The sequence below is a fragment of the Colossoma macropomum genome, unplaced genomic scaffold (genome assembly GCF_904425465.1).
Source record: "Colossoma macropomum unplaced genomic scaffold, Colossoma_macropomum, whole genome shotgun sequence".
NCBI lineage: Eukaryota > Metazoa > Chordata > Actinopteri > Characiformes > Serrasalmidae > Colossoma > Colossoma macropomum.
In genome coordinates this window covers 3,387,418-3,407,160 of record NW_023494786.1, presented here as the reverse complement: position 1 = coordinate 3,407,160, position 19,743 = coordinate 3,387,418, and the positions used below count along the sequence as shown (strand labels likewise).

At 38.0% G+C, this 19,743-nt stretch overlaps 1 protein-coding gene across 1 annotated transcript; it reads right to left on the bottom strand.

The window, feature by feature from the left end:
• Positions 1-4,604: 4,604 nt before the first annotated feature.
• On the bottom strand, positions 4,605-19,705 carry LOC118797271 (calcium-activated chloride channel regulator 4A-like). The gene is made up of 15 exons (XM_036556574.1): positions 19,648-19,705; positions 16,619-16,778; positions 13,856-13,990; positions 13,541-13,691; positions 13,230-13,338; positions 12,964-13,129; positions 11,832-12,062; positions 11,137-11,361; positions 8,496-8,676; positions 7,158-7,264; positions 6,848-7,063; positions 6,360-6,630; positions 5,792-5,968; positions 5,382-5,603; positions 4,605-4,993 (listed from the first exon to the last, which is right to left on the bottom strand). Exons 2-15 carry the CDS (start codon positions 16,766-16,768, stop codon positions 4,605-4,607), a joined length of 2,730 nt encoding a protein of 909 aa, XP_036412467.1. The 5' UTR covers positions 16,769-16,778; positions 19,648-19,705.
• Between the last annotated feature and the right edge of the window lie 38 nt (positions 19,706-19,743).

The following is a 19,743-nucleotide window of genomic DNA, read 5'->3' as shown; positions in this document are numbered from 1 at the left end:
ATACACACCTGATTTAGCTTATCAGCCAATGAGCAAGGCCTTCATGAACTGAATTCAGAGCTTTAGATAAGGGTAAGCATTTATGTCGGCAGCACTTTGGCAGTTTGACATGCCTGGACTAGAGGATGACTAACACAAACTGTGCAGCAACAGATGAGCTATTGTCACTGACTTTTTCATCTACAGTGTGCCAACAAGGTAGGAATGTCTAATAGAGTGGACAATAAGTGGACACAGTACGTACAAATACTATTAATACTTTGAAACTACTGCATCTAAATAAAAAAGTTGTCGTCCTCTATTCTGAGCTATTTATGACCTCCAAATCATCAGGAATATAAGTCACACACAAAGTTAAATTGGTGTTATCAAAGGTAGCTAAGATCAGATAAGACTTTATGGATCCCACATTAGGGGTTATCAGTAGACACACAAGCACCATCAGTTTGTCGAAGACAGTAAACCTAGTTTCAGTTCTGACAAAATAATATCGTTCTCAATGAGGTTAACTTCTGCTCTCATATTCTTGAAGGGGCATCTTTTTTCAGCTTTAGCATAGTGCATTAATGTACTGTTAACTGAAAATTAAAAGGTCAAATTAGCTTATTTCAATTGAGAGATTTTTGCACATTTGTTTTTCCTGTGCTGGATTTGACTTGGGCAGGACAATAATGTAGGACACTGACATCAAGTAAAGTCTCTTAATGGCTTCTTACCACAGCCCTGCCCCACGCAAACCAAAATCTCTTTAGTGCCTGACTGATTACCACTGAGCTGTTGACTGTGTCCAAAACTGAAGGCAGCTGTCTCGATGTCTTGCTCACTGTTTCATAAGTCAGGGCCCGCAAAGGCAGTGTTCTCCACTGTGTCAGCGCTGGTATTTTCAGTGCGGACAAAGTGGATTATAGGATATGTAGGATGCAAAAAATGGCTGAAAGGAGGAACAAAGGAAGACATCCTTTTCAACAAACATTAAATTCAGACAGGACTCTGTGTCATCCTGCCCCAGAACACATTTTTTTACATTTCAGACACAGCCTACAGGTCTACAGTGCCTACTTCACGAAAGTTCCACAATTCTACAAAGAAAAAATATATTGCTAATATTCAAAAATAAACAGGCTTAAAAAATCAGTGCAGACACCGAGGCTGGGCGATGTCCACAATACGTACTATATATTCAATTTTTAAGACAAAATTAGGCAACATCGTGAATATCATAGTGATCTCAATGCACTTCATTATGCATGTGTTATGTGCATATTTGAGCTTCTTGAAGACACACACAGTGGATAACAAGGATGCATTTCCCTGTTCAGGCAAGAATAGATGCACGGAATTCCTGCTCACATCAGGAGGTAGAAGTTGGCTTTTTATTTGCACTTTCTTGGCTTTTTATTATCCGTTCCACCTTAAAGAGTAATTCCACCGATTTCTCAGAAGTTCTCCACAGTTCAGTCTTTGAGATATAAACTTACTAACTCAGATTTATTTACAGTGGTGGTGATGCGAACCAGGGGTTGTGATGTCTACAACACAGATATAGCCATTTTATTTTCAATCCAAAATTACCAGTGGACCTACACTTGTCTTGTAAGTTTATCTGCAATGTTAATGAATAGTTTTCAATCTGAAAAAATAGTTTTTGGCTTGCAGCCCTCTATATACATCTCTGCTATGAATGGTTTGTAAAAATGACATTTCAGACCTAAAACTTGTATCACATTTTCTCAAACACCAGGCAAAGTATTTGTAACTATTTCATATAACAAATGGGTTCTTCTATTGTAACAAGCCCATCATCGCAACAATAGAAGGTGCTATATAGAACGCTTTTCAAAGAGGTTCTATTTAAAACAATCTACAGCGCATTCTTCATCAATCTGAAGAATTCTTTCATGATGCAAAGAACCCTTTAATCATGCAAAGGGTTCTTTGAGTGTTCATGGTTCTATACAGAACCATTTTCTTTACTAAAGAACCCTTGAAGAACCATCATTTTAAGTGTTAAATTTCTTGAATTTTTAAGTTTTATTAAGTGCACTAATCCACCTATATGGGTCATCAGAGTTTGAATGGAAGCCTTCAAACTCTGTTGACCCATACAGGTGGATTTGTATTGAGTGAAAGAAGTTACAGAGATGTCACTCTTGTGTTTGCTATTTATATTGTAAATTCAGATGATGACAGAACATGAAATCTGATTGACTATCAGGGAAAAATTAGCTAAAGTTTACATACAGCAATTCAGACGTAAAACTATAAAGTACTCCTACAATCACATTTAGTAGTGGGCAGTACAGGCAAAAATTTTGATCATGTATAATTAAGATTACTGATGGTTTTGGCATGTATCGTGGTATAGTGTTTTTTATATATATATATATATATATATATATATATAAATATAAATTTAATAAACCTCCAAAGCATCCAAAATGGTTTTATTTAATTATATATATATATATATATATATATATATATATATATATATATATATATATATATATATATATAATTAAATAAAACCATTTTGGATGCTTTGGAGGTTTATTAAATTTATCCATACATTAGTTATTAGTGTTTTAGACCTATAACGTTGGGTTGTCTTCTCACAGTGGAGGGATGGACAGAAGCACCTGTGGATTTGTTCAGATCTAAAGCAAGAGTGAAGCCTCATTCTCTGCTGTCTCTCAAAGATGAAAGCTCTGATAATTACAGTTTTGGTGGTCTACCAGACCATGCAGTCAACCATGCAGGACCTGGTAGACCAGTCCCATCTTCTCTGTATCTTTAAACAAATTTTTTGAACTCCAGGTTTTGTTTTTTTATACTTCTTTTCCTTTGACTTTCTCAAGTGGATTATTTTATATCTAATTTCCTGAGAAATATCTCTTGAAAAATGAACTTGTAACATGGACTTAATGGCGGTTTTGACTGGAAATTATATACATGAAAAGTGCTCTTTGACTTTTGCACAGTACTAAGTAAATAAAGTCATTGGTTCAGTTAGCCAGACATAATTCAGACTTTCAGACGCTGTGTGTACTCGAACATTAGCTAGCTATGTTAAGTGATCTACCTAACCTAAATAGCTAATGCCAATGCTTGTTGTAGTAAAAAAGGCATACTTTTGTAGGGCATAGTTTTAGCTAGCATTGCTAGTTTGCAAACAATGACACAGATAACACAAATACACATTAGTAATCTAGTGTGCTGCTTTATTCTGACAGCTGGAGTTCCGCTAACTGTGGGCCAAAATGGTGTTTTTCTCCCAAGTGATCTGCATACAGCTCAGACTGCTATACAAAGACATGATTACTTTTCTCTTTACATCAGGTATTTTAAAGGCACTGACTAAGGCCTCAGTGTTCATTTAGTGTTTAATGAACTTTAAGAGCTGATGGTGATGCATTCTTATGACATCATAAGTTTTCAGTGTCCTATTAGTTTTTTTCTGGCAAGACAAATCATTTCTGCCAACTTATTTACATTCTAAATTATACTTTCTATGTTTATGTTGACTACATAAAGAGGATGTAAATGAGAAACTAAATAAAGCGCACACACACACACACGCACACAATAAAAAGAGCCAAAGGTGATTGATTGCAAAAGGAAAATGGGAGGCGGATGAGGGAATAATTTCATCATGCTGATCCATCCAGGCCTGACCACCAGAATAGCATGTATGAACATTACCTACTCGAAATATATACAATGCACAAAAACACTTATTAAATGTAAGACAATGTATTAATATGTTGGATTTATTTATTTACATCATCCATCCAAGTTGCGTAGGGCTCCTGTCTGCTGAGAGCGCCCCTCACGGCAAGTATGACGACATATTTGTAACAACAATGTGCTACACCATTTTTCTGTTATCCATATGGGTGAGTAGCTGCTGCAGACTTGACATGATGGCTTCAAAGCAGGAAAGAGTTCACAAGAGGACCATGCTAGCTAGCTTTCTAACATCGGATGAATCTGAAATGGTTCCATAATCCCCATGTAGTGCAGTAGATCCACTAGATCATTAAATTATTATTTTTACTCTCTGAATACCACATTTCCACTGTATAAAAAATACAGAGCCATTTGTGTTTCCGTCACAGGGTACAAAGTTTCCTATAGACACATAATGCTTTATTTGTGTGTAGAAGTCATATATTTGTGACTTACGTAGTGCCCTAAATAGAGAGTTCGGGGGCTAATTTGAACAAAGCTCATCATAATGTTAGCCAACATTAGCTATCTAGCTACAGAACAAAGTTTCTCCATGTTGAAACTCATAAAGACGCATGTCAGATCAGCTATGTCCCATTGCCTATGTAGAAAAGCTAAATTCTGAAGGTAAATTGTCCAACAATTTAATGGAAAAACTACTGGTTTAACCTGATGAACAGCAGAAGATTGTAGGGGCAATTAAATGGTCTGTATGTTACATACACTTTAATCCTACTTTGGCAGTGGATGAAGATGCCTGGTTTATGTGTGGGGCCACCCTAAGTAAGAATTTGCTTAGGGCCCGAGAAGGCTAGGACCAGCCCTGGTTGAAATGTTCTGGGGGAGATTATGTGGTAAGTAACATTTCTGTGAATTCAAACTGTAATAATCTTCTTTCGTTTCATTGCGCATGTGGTTACAGCAGCTATGACACATGCCACTATGGTTACCGCACAGAATGAGACCACTATAGCAGTCAGGTTCAGGCCTGGATTTGAAATTGCTGGTGGTCTGGGTGTTGGTACAAACTTTGTTGCTCGAGCAACATTAGATACCTCAGACTTCATTGCCTCCTTGTCCTCTGACCGAACAGCAAAGAACAGTGTGGTTCCATTTTGGATTGTGATACCAGACAGGAAAGAAAACTGTTCATCTGAACCTGCCTCTTGTGGTTGGAGTGCTGATGTGTTTACTAGACTTGCATTGCTGAAGTTGTTCAGAAGCATCTCCAAATGTTTGCTCCATCTTATTTCATAGGATTCAGCTTAAAAGAAAAAGAAAGAAAACTATTAGGACAAAGCTTTTTTATACAAAATACTATACTTAGGTCATGGGCGGCCTACTTCTGACCTCTAACACAGTGATTTTAACTTAACTGATGACTTGAATCAGGGGTGTTAAATGATGTGCTAAACTCCGTAGTGCTGTCAGTTTGAAGGCCCTACTCTTGTTTCCCGCATATGGTGATAGGAACTGCTGTTTTGTGTGCAACATCAAAGATAAACCAAGCAAATAAGGATACTGCAGTAATGTAATGACCCGTGCAACATGAAAGGTATGTATTTATGTTTCCTCTGCACATCCAGTTTGGTTTCTCAACAAGTCAGTGTTAGAGCAGTGGGTCGTCTAAAGTGGAAATGTGCAATATTCACCTGTTCCTTGATCAAAGTCCTCCCCAGGAGCCGTCCAGTTGAGAAGCACAGTGTCCTCCTGGATTTCAGCACTCAGATCTGTGATCTTGTTGGGAGGGAAGTTTGGCGGGGTTACACCTGAGGGCACACTCACCACAAAGCTCTCTCCAGTGGCTGTTCTGGTGAAGCTGCCTACATCTGCTGACTGCACACTCACTGGGGGCTTCTGGGGGTTTAGCTGTACTTGACCTGAAAAAGAAGAGCTTCATGTAAATGCAGCAGACAAAGTCCTGATGTGGCTATTAGTGGGTCCAGGCCAAACACACTTCATAAGAACAGTTCACAGGAAGACAGTAAAAGTCTTGCGACTGTTGTGGTTGGACAGTAGAGGAATGAAAATGGCCTTCTAATGTGCGATAAAAGTTTGCTACGCTTACCATCCACAATATATCCAGGAATGTACAGAGCACCACTGTATCTGCTGGGTAAAACTTTCTTCTTTGTGTCTTCTTTATGGTCTGTTACCTCCACTTTCAGACTGTACCTTCCAGTCCTTAATTTTGTAAAATATCTAGAATAGATGCCATCATCCTTGAAATTATCAGCTCCTATAAAAAAGAATTATTACTCAATATGTACAACATCTAAAATGCATTATTAAACTCAAGTGATCCATAATTAAATAATGACTACAAGCTATAATGTTCTGATATATCTATATATTAGGCACTATATCATCTCTGTTGGGACAAAATCTATCTTCAAATAAAAATTTAACTTTACAGGAAAAGGAAAAAAAGTGTTCTTTAACTTCCATTAAAAATTAAGGACAAGATCTAATTCTAAGTCACGAGTTCGGACGATTTCTGTTGGGTTGTTCATTTGAAATTTTGACAATGTAAAGGACAACTGGCATTTTAAACCATGTGAAAAAACGGAAAATAACAAAAGTGAAATTTTGTTCTGACAGTGACAATATACATGTAAACAGAGTGGTACCTGCTCCGTTATCCAGGAGGTATAAGTTTTCTGAATGTCCAGTATCTGACTGCAGAGTGGCTATGACTTTAGCTCCCAGCACAGGAATGCGATTCTGACTGACCTCAGCAAACACTACCATGGGTTTACTGCCATCACTGGTTTGCTGGTTCATTTGGGCCTGAACTGTGACTGGAGGAACATCATTACGGGCTGCCCGACTTGTTACTGTTAAAGTCATAGTCTGAGCAGTTGATTCTTTGTTGAGGAAGCTGTATTTCCAGTCTCCAGTCTGTCATGCACAAGAGGAAGCAGGAAAAAGTAATTCAAGTTATGAAGTCCTGTATGTTAACGGTGATACATCTTTATTCTGTCGCATAATATAAAAATATGATATAGACTGATTATTTATAGTATTTACAGGTTGTTTTGTCGTCATTCCTTCATACATTGAATTAGCCCAAAATTACAGTGAAGTAAGTGTCGACTCTCCAGAAATGCTGCCATACCTCTGCAGTTCCAGGAATATTTAAAGTGATTGTCTTTGTATCTGCAATATCAGTGATATGAGTCTGATCATACACTGAACCACTTGGCGTCTCTATGTACACAATGGGTGCACTTCTTTCATAGATAATTGTAAAGGTGGTGCTGTTTCCCACAGTGTGGTCAAAGGGCACTGTTCCATTGAACCAATCATGAGGGACCTTTCCAGTACTCACAAGCTGTTCAGGGAAAGGAATAAAATCAGTAAAGGAGATATGTTGACTGGCAATGGCAGGTAGAACCATTTCTTTGAATGAAAAAAAAGTAGCTTACCTGAATTGTCTGTTTGATGGGATCTCCATCTGACATTGTAAATGAAGAAAATGCTTCAACAAGTTGGTTGGAAAGCAAAGAGTCATTGGCTTTCACAAATGATCCATCTATAACAATAAGTATAAAAGAACAAAAAAAGCAATTACTTTATTCTAGACCCATTACCAAAGTCACATTTCTCCTACTGCCCAGTCTTGTCATTGCTTAACCATGCTAAAACAGATATGAAATTCTAATACCTGAGAATCAAATTTATTTAACTCTGTGACACAATCTACATCAGGGGTCTTCAACTCCAGTCCTGGAGGTCCGCTGTCCAGCACTGTTCTGTGATTTCCTCGCTCAAACATATCTAACTCAACTGTTATTTGCCAGGTTCAGCATGTAGCTGCATCCCAAAAGCTAGGCTAGGCTTTTCCAATCAGGATGATCTTTCGAATATAGCTGATATATATTAGCTGTATATTATATTATTTTATTAATTGGTTAATCACATTTTTAAATAGCCGAATAAGGTTCAGAGACAGATATATATTAGTTTTGTTCTCTGTATCATTTCTACTACTGAATACTGTGTCATTAAAATGTGATTCACAGTACAACGTATAAAAACATACTTTTAAATACTGTAATATTTTGACGGTGACCTTAACAGTGTTTCTCTAAAGTAGTCCAGTGTTGTCTGCTTTTTTAAGAAGTCCACCATTAAGGTTTTGACTAGCGTTCACTCATGATTATTGAGTGCAGCATCATCTGACTCTTATAACTTATGGTAAACTGTCCTGATGGCAGATTTTCACAGTAAAGTACATACAATCACACAGAATAGATAGGACAACATTTCTCTAGTGACTACTTTATTGATGATGGCTGACTGTCTCCCTTTGCATGAGTGGGGTGGCCAGAAGGGTGGCTATACATCACGCTAGGGTAGCACTGGCTACCCCTGGCCACCCCTTGGCTACGCCCCTGCACCCATAATTTACACATGCGTCTGACCTGATGAAAGTTCTAGAGAAAAACAGCAGCAGATAAAACTAACTAGTACACAGTAAAATATGCATAAAAATATGCTATTGCTTTAGTTTAGTTACAAAACAAAAATGTTTTTCAGGCCAAATATTACATCATTCACATTAAACACATTAAACTATGTGTCCTGCCCTTTTGTATTATGTTATGCAAGCAAGCATTAACAGGACAGTCATGCCAAGATCCCACCTGCAGCCTAGCTTTTGGCAGGCAGCTGGTGCATTTGAACAGGGCAGTAACCGAACTGTGATGGACACTGGAACTCCAGGACCAGAGCTGAATACCCTTATACATTATCTGTACTACCTGTTAGAGTTGCCATGGTTAACAGAACGTTAGAGGCATCCGGACCAAGTGCTAAAGTGTTGATGATTGCACCAGTGGCCACTGCTGAGTCTAAATAACCTGCAATATTATCTGTTGCTTCACCATCAGTCAGAAAAATGACATCATCTCCTATTGTATTTTGATCGTCTTCCTTAAGTACCTGAAATGAATGACAAAAAAGGATTTTTGAGGCTGGTTTACTTTTAGACTGAATTTTAGACTAATTTTCTTCCGTAAAAAAGTCCAATAAAAATTTAATGTAATTTTTGGAAGGATGGGGTCATTTTTGGAATACTTGCAAAATGAAGCTGTTTGAACAAGCAAAGCCCCAAACAAGAAATAAATACTACAGTGGAGTGCTGTGGACTACCAAAGCACCTCCAGAAAGCACCTGCATTTTATGTGTTTCAGTATCAGCAAAAAGAACTGCAAAGGCTTAAGGTTAATATAGCAAAAGGACTTTGACTGTGTTATTTGTAATTGCACATGGTGGGAGAGTTTTGGCTAACAATGGGAGACACATACAGTATGCTAGGGGCAAACTAACTCAATACAAAGTTTTACATACCCCAACAAGACTCCACAGAATAAGAGTGTTAAATGATAATGTGAGTTGGAAGTGTAAAGAAGAAGCTGGTGCATATATACATAGACTGTGGGGATGCAAACTGAATGTGCCTCCGATAAAACGTGTTAGCAAAATTAAAAGGGAACCATAAACATACGGAAACTTGGGAAGATTTCTGTAAGAAGCTTGTTTTCGAGTCAAAATCTCTGTTAGTGTGATGTTCGAATGAAAGTATGTGTTTATGTATGTGTATGTGTGTATATACACCAAAGAGCCAAAACATTATGACAACTCAGAGATGAAGCGAATAATGTTGATTATCTCGTAACAATGTTGTATGTCAAGGTCTGGGATATATTAGACAGTGAGTGAACAGTCTGTTCTTGTAGTTGACTTGTTGGATGCAGGAGAAATGGGCAGACCTGGGCAACTTTGACAAGGAGCAATTCATTATTGCTAGGTGACTGGGTTGGAGCAAAGCTTATGGGGTGCTTCCAGTCAGCAGTGAAGAGTATCTACTCACAGTGGTCAGAGGACGGACAAACCATGAACCTTGTGACAGGATGTTGGGCCCCCAAAGCTCATCAAGGGTAACAAAGGCTATTCTGTCTGTTCCAAACTAGCAGAAGGTCTACTGTGGCACAAGTCACACCAATTTTTAATAATGGTCAAACAGGAATGTGTCACAACACACAGTGCATTGCTCTCTGCTGTGTATGGGGCTGCATAGCACAAAGAGTGCCCATACAAACTCTGTCCACCGTCGAAAGCGCCTATAATTGGCATGCGTGCATTAAACCGAACCTTGCAGCCTACCAGAATCTCGTTTGTGTATCATTTATATGAAGCATGCTCTAATTCATGCTGATTAATATGACAGATTTCAGCAGCTAGTGAATGGCTGTGCTCGGAGTCAGAGGTAGAGTAGTGAGTGAGCTGGTGCCCCTACAGACCAAACTTTATATTGTTCAATTTACGCCTGTAAAGAATAAAATGTGAAATAAACAGAACGTCTTTGTGTTAAGACGGTAGAATGATGATGTATGAGATGCTTATGCACTAGCTCTGTGTTGTATTTTTTGGGCAGTGTCAGTAGTATAAAACAAAAGCACAGCGTAATATGCCTTAAATGAAGCATGGAATGGTTGCAGCATTTGTTTATACCAATGAGCATTTAAAATACATACATCCACTAGTGTACTAAATTGCCAACTGCACAAATTATTACTGTTAATTTCTAATTTCATTCATATTATTGGTGTTTAGATGATTTTGTTTTGGTTAGTTCACCGCAAATCAAGCATTTTTTAAGGTTGTTGTCTCTCTCTCTCTCTCTCAGCTGTACTGTTAAGCATTGCATACTCTCATTACAACAGAGCTGTTACACTACATAAGCTATTACAGCTATTATAGCTAATATTAAACCATTAAAACCAAACTAAATTATTAAACTGGAAATTAAAGTTCCAGAGCTCCAGCTCTAAAAACAGCCACATATCAAAGAGTGTCAGTTTAATTGGGTTTAATCTCGTCATGCTAAGTAAAAAATTGAGAGAATGCTCTGTGAACAACTAGCATCCATACTCTCCCTTAATTAGCATTCCACCTTAACGCAACTTGCACATAACAGCGAGTAAAAATGATGTTGAGCCCAAGACAAGATTGATGATATTCATCTCAGGTCTTGAGTACTGCAACACTACCAGATACTACAGGGCACCTTACAGTGGTCCATGCCTTGGTGGGTCGGAGCTGTGTTGGCAGGACACAAAGGACCAACAGCAAATTAGGCAGACGGTCATAATGTTTTGGCTCATCAGTGTATAGATGTCTACGTACATTTTCCCTTTTTTCCCCCCAAAGCTATCCAATTTTGTGCCCCATTTGTGTAGACTTTAAGCTTCTCATTATAATGTCTTATTGTGCCAACCATATTTATTTCTGAAATGTGAAAACCAAATAAAACTTAATTTATAAAAATAATGATAAGCAATAAATGCTGTGCAAGAAACAAAAACAACAAACACACATTTTCTACACATTTTGTCTTACCTCAAAGCCTTTTGCAAGTCCTGTACACATGTTTGTTGACCCAGCTGCAATTGTTGGCAGCTTTTTAATTAAACTGTCTCTTGAGGCTTTGCCATCTATTTCGATCAATGGGTTTACAATGTCTGCACCAGTGCTAAACTTCACAATGCCCACATGTGCCCCCTCCTCCACAATCTCGCTCAGGAACAATGTAGCAGCTTGCCGTTGTCGAAGTATCCTCTCGCCCTTTAAAAGATAACCAAATATTAGACAATTTTTACAAGACATTCTCCAATTTATAGAATAGCTGTCCCTATATTTTCTTTTCATTGGTTATTTTTTAAAATAGTCATGCTATCGTAGCATCAGTCTTTTACATCAGACATCAGTAGGTAAAACGTACATAGCAGCAACAAATATTTTCCTCCTGACAGCCTACAACACATGATTGTCAATTCAGTGGTCACAGGTGGTAGTAGCATATATTTGTTATAACTTACAACTAAGAGTGTGACTTAGTTGTACGTATCTGACCACATCTTATTCCTTATTCCTTCAAAATTGTCTTTTAATCTGATTTGTAAAACATTTTTTTTTTTTTACATTTGATGCCCTCAGAGGTTATGTAAGAGCTGTAATCCCAGCTAGTTTTGCAGTTTGAAAGAAATGATAAAATATCAGACTGTAATACTACAGTCTGTCACAATAAAACACACCTGCATACTTCCAGAGACATCAAGGATGAGGCAGATGACACGATGCCGCCTCTGGATCACACTGAATGTTGGAGCTGATGGTGGGGATTGTAGAGGTTTTAAAGTCTGAAGGGCGTCTTTGTCTACAGAGTCTTGAAAAATCACTGTACGTGTAGCTTTGTTGTTACATTTCTGGTTCTGCATGTTTTGGGCTTCAGTGTTGTGTTCCCCTTCATGACAAAATGCTGTCACCTACAGAAAGAATTACAGTGTAAGGGTGTGCCGTTCATGGCCATGTGCAAGTTTTAAAGTTCCTATGGTCGTGTACTTCTATTTTACAGATGAAAGTAAAGAGGTAAAATTACACTGAACAGCCATAACATTAAAACCATTTAAAATCCATTTTTTTATCTATTTTATCAGCGTCACTTACCATATATGTGCACTTTGCACAGACTGTAGTCCATCTGTTTCTTTGCATACTTTGTTAGCCCCCTTTTACCCTGTTCTGCAATGGTCAGGACACCCACAGGACCACCACAGAGCAGGTATTATTTGGGTTATATGTCTGTGTGTGTTGCGCTGGTCTGAGTGGATCAGACACAGCAGTGCTGCTGAAGTTTTTACACACTTCAGTGTCACTGCTGGACTGAGAATAGTCCACCAACCAAAAATATCCAGCCAACAGTGTCCTGTGGGCAGCATATTGTGAGCACAGATGAAGGACTACAAACTGTGCAGCAGCAGATTAGCTACTGTCTCTGACTTTTACATCTACAGGACCAACAAAGTATGAGTGTCTAGTAAAGCGAACAGTGAGTTGACAGAGTGTATAAAAACTCTGTGTCTGATCCACTTATAAAAGCACAACACCCATTAACACACCACCATCACAACAGTGTCACTGCAGTGCTGAGAATCATAAACACTCAAATACTACCTGCTCTGTGGTGGTACTCTGGGGGTCCTGCCCATTTAAGAACTCGGTATCAGGCTAATAAAAAGTATGCAGAGAAACAGATGGACTACAGTCTGTAATTGTAGAACTACAAAGTGCACTTTATGGTAAGCGGAGCTGATAAAATGGACAGTGAGTGTAGAAACTAGTAGTAGTAGTAGAGAAGTAGTAACTTTCTTAATACATTTAACTTACAGAGTTTATGCTTTGCATGTACATTATCGAAGCATTTGTTTTTTGCTCTCTGTCTGGATAGAACTGGCATTCCTTAGTAGGTAACCCAGTTAGCACATTATTGCGGCAAGGCAGAGTATTTCCATTGATCAGTTCATACAACTGTCCAGATATCTCCCTGGTACATCTGTGGTAAACAAATACCCAAGTAGATCAGAAGTATACAAAGAGTTTAATGTTATCAATGTTATGTGTTGAGAATTTTCAACTTAGAAAGTTAATATGACCTTGTTGGTTGAACCTCCTGGGTAACAGAAAAGTAGAATGGCTCTTTCTCATTATATTCATCATACACCCCCCATCTGAGGTGAGCCCATTCATGCACAAAAACCCTGCCTGGAAATAAAACATATTTAATGACAAAAGAGGTCATGAATCTGTGATCACATTCTTGTGAATTTGTGCAATGACTGTTACATCTTGATCACTACTGATGTCAAATGTAACTACATTCTGAAATGCAAATATCTTTTAAATTCTTACAATTTATAGGTTCTTACCCTCTTTTTTAGAATATGATGATTTGTTTAGCTCTTACCTCTGGGCCCATATGCATCAAGAAGATTGTCGTTTAAGAGGAAGTTTGGCGTGAAGTGAGTGTACTCGCTCTCTTCTCCACAACCTTTTATCTGCTTAGTGTATGGGTCATCACCAAATGAAGGGTGTGAGGGCTCACTGATTATTTTGGCCTGTAATATGAAATACATAACATACTTCAACAATTTTGTTACACGGAAATAATAAGCACAATAATCTTTAGAATGAATAGTATTAGTTCCTATTAGTTCTTAACTACTGACCATATTATCCCCACAACCACTAAATAAGAAGGTAAACTGACTAAATGTTGTACCTTCTTATAGGTTTCTCTTCTTGCTTTATGGTATGATCCATTCCAGTTGGGTGGTACGAGTATTTTCACCTCCTTGATGAACACCTTGTTGTCTAAAGCTTGAAACAGATAGGCTGACCCATTAATAATCATTCCCTGTGGACAAAAAAAGGATCACAACTTTACAACACTGCAAAAATACACCTAATGTCAATTTCTGATTCCACCTTTGTCCTGACAAGCAACCTTGAGATTGACATTTTATGATGGATGAAACCACAGATAGACTAAGAATTTCTGACAGGTTCACGGCTGCTTCCCCAAACTTTTCCTTCATTCTTCATCTTCATTAATAATTGAGATGTGATGAAATTGAGGCATGCAGCAAAAATCAGTTTCAGAAACTATGCAAAGAAATGTATGTGGGATCTATGAAAAAAATATTGTTTCATCTGTCTGAACCGAACAAGCCAACACAATTTGTGTATTTATTATTTGTATGTGATGCAGTGTGCTGTAAATACCATAAAGCTTTCCGAACTTCGATGAAGTGATCAAGTATAAACTTAAGTCGGAATTTAAAGGCCCAACGTTTTAGCTTTGATGTAAACCAGTGGCCTGGTCTTTTTTGAACATAACAGTCTTTGGGGAGTTAATGTATTTCTTTTTTCAGCAGAACACCCTCTATGGTGGTCGAGAAGACCCAACAAACTGCAAATTAAAACGAGCTGCAAAACGCAGAAAACACTTTCATCAAAATGACGACACCAACGCTACATTTCATAAACGCGCAGCAAAAACAGAAAACAGGCAACTTCAGAAACGCTGCAAAGCCAGTCACAACACAACGGAAATGTCTCTGCAAGTCTCAAAAGGCTCAAAGGGGGCGAAATATCTATGACGGATAATCACTGACAGCAGCAGGTAAGACCCCGGACACTCGCATCCCCAGTTCGGTTAACCTGGCTGGCTAGTTTGCTGCCTGACATGTCATACAGTAGCTGTGGTGTGGTAGGTTAGTCATCTGGTATTAGTTAAACGTTTACAGTTACACTCTACAGCTAATTCCCACTACAGCTCATTTCCAGTAACACCCACTCAAATAAAAGTCAACTTTTACCGGTGAATGTTTCTGCTGCACAGAATTTTAAAGTCTGAATGGCTCCGTCCTCTCATCTCAGTGTCCTCCAGAAACACATCGGTTGTGTTGCGACTGGCCTGCCGGCGTTTCTGAAGTTGCCTGTTTTCTGTATTTGCAGCGCGTTTATGAAATGTAGCGTCGGTGTCGTCATTCTGATGAAAGTGCTTTCTGCGTTCGCGGAGTCTCGGCGAATTTGCAGCGCGTTTGTAAAACGCAGCGCCTATGTTGTGATTTTGATGAAAGTGCTTTCTGCGTTTTGCAGCTCGTTTTTTATTTGCTTTTGTTGGGTCTTCTCGGCCACCGTAGTGTACAACGTAAAAAAAACTTTTTAATTTGGTTGAATTTGTTTTGTTAATTTGAATGTAGACATACACAAATTATTAGCTGATTTTGCTTTCTTAGTACTTTTAAAGATGTAGGACAGAGGTCACTAATAAGCGGACCGCGGTCCGAGTCGGGACCCAGGCGCTGTCCTATGCGGACCTGGACCTATAATCGATAAACTAAGGAGAATTATTTAATTTCGACAGGGTCGTGCTATTTTAATAGGCGTAGCTTTTCTAGCCTTTACGGTACTGCTTTAGCGGCCGGGAAACAGACTAATCGCATGCGTTGTAAATATAACACGTGACGCTACTCAGCCAATCAGATCTGTGCATTACGATGAGCTCTGAGAGTCGAGAGAAACAGCAGTCGGAGAAGAAAGTGAGCCAGAGGGAAGTTATTTTACATGGCGTGCTCTAAAAAGAGAAAACTGACAATATATGTTGTTGAAATATGACTGAATTGTACGGTTGCATGATATAGCCATAATGTGAATTTGATTTGACATTCAGTTGTTGACTACATCAGATGTTGATGTACAGTATATGCCACTGAATCATAATGCAAATTAGACATTATGATGCTCCAGACCTTTGCTTGAGGAAATTTTCTGTAACTGGACCTTATTGAATTTTAATTAAAGACCCCTGATGTAGGACATTATATGAATGGCACAAAGATTATACTTCTAAACATGACAGCAAATTTTTAAAAATATTATGCAGAAGTATGGAAGAATGGAGAACATCACATCTCACAGTAACATTCTGATACTGATATTTTGTGTTGAAAGTGTCTTCATTCTATAGTCACCTAATAATACTACGTTTTTTTTATGTTTTTAATACTGCAATATAGTACATATCATTGTGCAAAACTGATTTTATAAACAGTACGAAAACCTAAACTGCTTTAATTAAAACAAAAACCTTTTCCCTCCATTTTAACCCCCCAAAAATTGATCTGTCAACATCAACATCACAAAAGAACAATTAAAATAGGCACAGCATGTGAGTATAAACTAGACATCTAATGTTACTCTTAATTTTGTGGATTCCAAAAAAGGCTGAAAATAAGAGACCCCAGTAGAAAAGGATATGAGTACAGTTTTAAATTCCGATAAACTGTTAAACAATTTATTTATTTATTTAGATTGTTTTTCTTTATTGTGTTGAAGCTGATGTACTCTTAGTTTTTATGTATCTTAATATTTATGCATAGATTTTAAATATGCTTTTGTCCTCATTGCTGGGACTCTGACTTGCCTCTTAACCTGACTTGGCTTGTCTAATTGTTTTCAAATATATATGAATAAATACCTCTATTTGAGTTATGATCTCATCATTTTGAGGCACAGCTGGGTTGATGGCTATGAGAATGTCAGTGTATACATTTCCATCCAGTTTGATTCCTGTATTTGGTCCCAGAGCATTGAGGACCAGCAGCACCACAGCAAACAATTTGGCCATGACTGCAACACTGAAACAAGAAGCCCAGAGCGTAACTTATATATTGTAAGGAGGAAATTGCTTACAGTCATTAAAATACAGTTTTTGAAATCTTCTCAAGTGTGGCCCAGAAAAATATGTGAATTTTGACCCTTTCTGTTCTGTTATGATGCCATTTATCTTTATAAGCTACCGGTAATCCTGTGTAAGTTGCTAGATAAGGATAAATAACCACACCACTTCCTTATAATCTGAGTAGATACAGTGCAGTAAGTGACTGAACACAATTTCAGATGAATCTCAATTTGGACACAATTTGTGGTGCTTTGGCTCAGTACTCCAATAAACTGGATTTGAGGCAAGGTTTGTTTTGCACTGATCTGCAGTCTTCATGGCCCCAACCATGAGTTTCCCTGAAGCATGTGAGTTTAGTCACTTTCTCTAAACCTGGAGAGTGAATAGAGTGAATTTGTAAAGGAAAGAAGGAACAGGTAAATCCCACACTTCCCACACGTTCTGGGACAAAGTGCAGTTTGCAGCTGTCTGTACAGCCAAGTGAAGATGAAATAACTTCAAGAACAGCAATGCTACAAGCATGAATAACACAGAGCATCACGTGACATGTAAATGTGGCTTCATAATGACGTCTTGAAAAAGTCCAGCTGTTAGAGTTGAAATCTGTGATCATAAAATGCAACCAGATGGCAAACTGCCAGTTAACCCCTTAAAATCCCAGCCTTATTACATAGTAAGGCTTATTTTTAAGTAACTACAAGGACTTCAGTGCAAACTGGTTGAGCTTCTTGGGTTATAGAAGTGTGTAATAAAACCCATATAAGTGGTTAAACATCACTGCTTACTCCTAACAGACTGGCTTTAACTGGTTTACACGTTATATTCTCTTTAGAGCTGGCTATATTTGCCCCTTACTAGAGTAGGCTGAGCAGGCAGCAGAAAGCTAACTGGCTATCAGGGTAACTCTACAGTAATAAAAGACATGCATGCTCCCCATTTACTAAAAGGTATGAAATTCTTTATATATTTGACACCAGTAACTGAACATACCTGCATAAAGGGCAGACAGGAGGAATAAACAGGCTTCAATATGATTTTTCAGTATCTCAGTTGCGCTGTGAAACAGTTCTCACTCTCATAAAATAGCTGTTGTATGAGCTGTTACACTATGTAAGCTATTAAAACCAAACTTAATCATTAAACTGGGAATTAAAGTTCCAGCGCTGCTTTAAAAACAACCACATATCACAATGTCGGTTTAATTGGCTTTAAACTCGTCATATCGAGAAAATAATTGAGAGAATAACGTTCCACCTTAATGCAACTCGCGCACAACCGTGAGTAAAAACGTCCTAAAAACACATACAACAATATTTTAATTGCACAAAAACATATTTAGTATATGATTAATTGCTTATAAGATCGAATTAACTTGTTTTATTTCGATAATATAACACACTGAGCTGGGGTATGTATGTGCCACTGAGCCGGCACATACATACTTTCTCTCACAATGCCGTTTTTCAAGGAGGACAAGAGGTGGGGCTGCACTTTTCTCTTTAATCTGTTGCAAAAAAAAGGGTAACATAAAATGTATGCTTTGCTGCTAGGTCTTTCTTAGAACTTTCCCATGTGTTTTTAATTCACAGTTAAAAACAGGGACATTTCCGGGGACAACTCCAGCCAGGGACAAGCCACCAAGAACAGGGACTGATGCGTGGATGTCAAGGGCGGTGGATTCCTATGTGACTATAACAGTGTATTATCTCACCGAGAACTGCTGACTGTTGTCTCACGCTCTCCAAACAAGAGCAGTGCACAAAAGTTACACCAGGGCAAACACTGCACCTCCTGCAAAATGTAGCACAAGAATGGGAGATTGCTGACAAAAAAAAACTTTGTGGCTGTATTTGCAGTACAAAATTTTTTAAAAATTGATAAATAGCAGGATTTCGCAGTATGTCACTATATGTTAAAATTGCAATAATATTGTATTGTGAATTAAGTATGATGATGTAATTGTATTGTGGGGCCTTTGGTGATTCCCATCTCTACTATGTATCAGCTTAAAATGCCTCCTAAGACATATTAATAAGTCATATATTAACATGCATGTCAGCATAAACCGCTGTATAAAACTTCAAAAGTTCATCTTCCTCATTGTGTGAAATAGTAAAAATGAGTCAGAGATAGTCAAATGTGTCAGAAAGCATGTTGCCTTTGGGTTGGGAAACATTATTTTAGTAAATGACTTGTAATTACTGACAGTACATGTACCTTTACCAGAAAATGTTGCTGGGACAATATGCTGCAAAATAAAATCAACAAGGTATCAAATAAGGAAACAAAGGCACACATTTTACCGTCCATCATGTGAGTAAGAAGGAAACAACTGTGTTTTACAACTCAGTGACTATCGGTTGTTGGTGCTGTTTGTTGTTTAATATGGTCAAAATTTGTTAGATTATTTTTTATGTTTTTGTGAAATTCACTATTTTTTCAAAAGGGAATTGTATGTTTATTGTTTTCTGTGTTTTCCTCTCCCTCAAATAGCTTCTGCCTGGTTGAACTGAAGGTTAAAGGGGAGTCACTTGGCCTGGGCTATTTCTTAACCAGTCATAAACCTTATTACACCAACCTTTTACCTTGATTCACTTACACATAATTCTTATTATCCAAGGAGGGCGAACAAGCATGTGGCACAATAGAGAGAGCAAGAGCAAGGGAGAAAAAGCCTGAGTGCCTGTAATCTCTCAAATCTACTCCATTGTAAAACACAAATCATTTGAACTTATAAGTTTAGGTAAACTGGCTGTTTTCGAAATTTATGTTCACTGATATCACATAGTAATTTAACAAAACAATGTTTAGAGACCACAGAATACCTTTCTGGTCATATCTGGGTTCCACCCTTAGAGTCCCTGCAAACTCAACCACATGTGACTTCTGGTACGTGATAGTGACTAGACTTATCCAAGTTC

Bases quoted from the DNA above. Each gene is read 5' to 3' on its own strand.
- LOC118797271 (XM_036556574.1), bottom strand. From the start codon at position 16,768: ATGGCCAAATTGTTTGCTGTGGTGCTGCTGGTCCTCAATGCTCTGGGA. The intron at 5,969-6,359 runs GTACCACTCTGT...TCTTTTTTATAG, and splicing joins CCTCCTGGATAACGGAGCAG to GAGCTGATAATTTCAAGGAT. The intron at 5,604-5,791 runs GTAGCAAACTTT...TTTCAGGTCAAG, and splicing joins ATATATTGTGGATGGTAAGC to TACAGCTAAACCCCCAGAAG.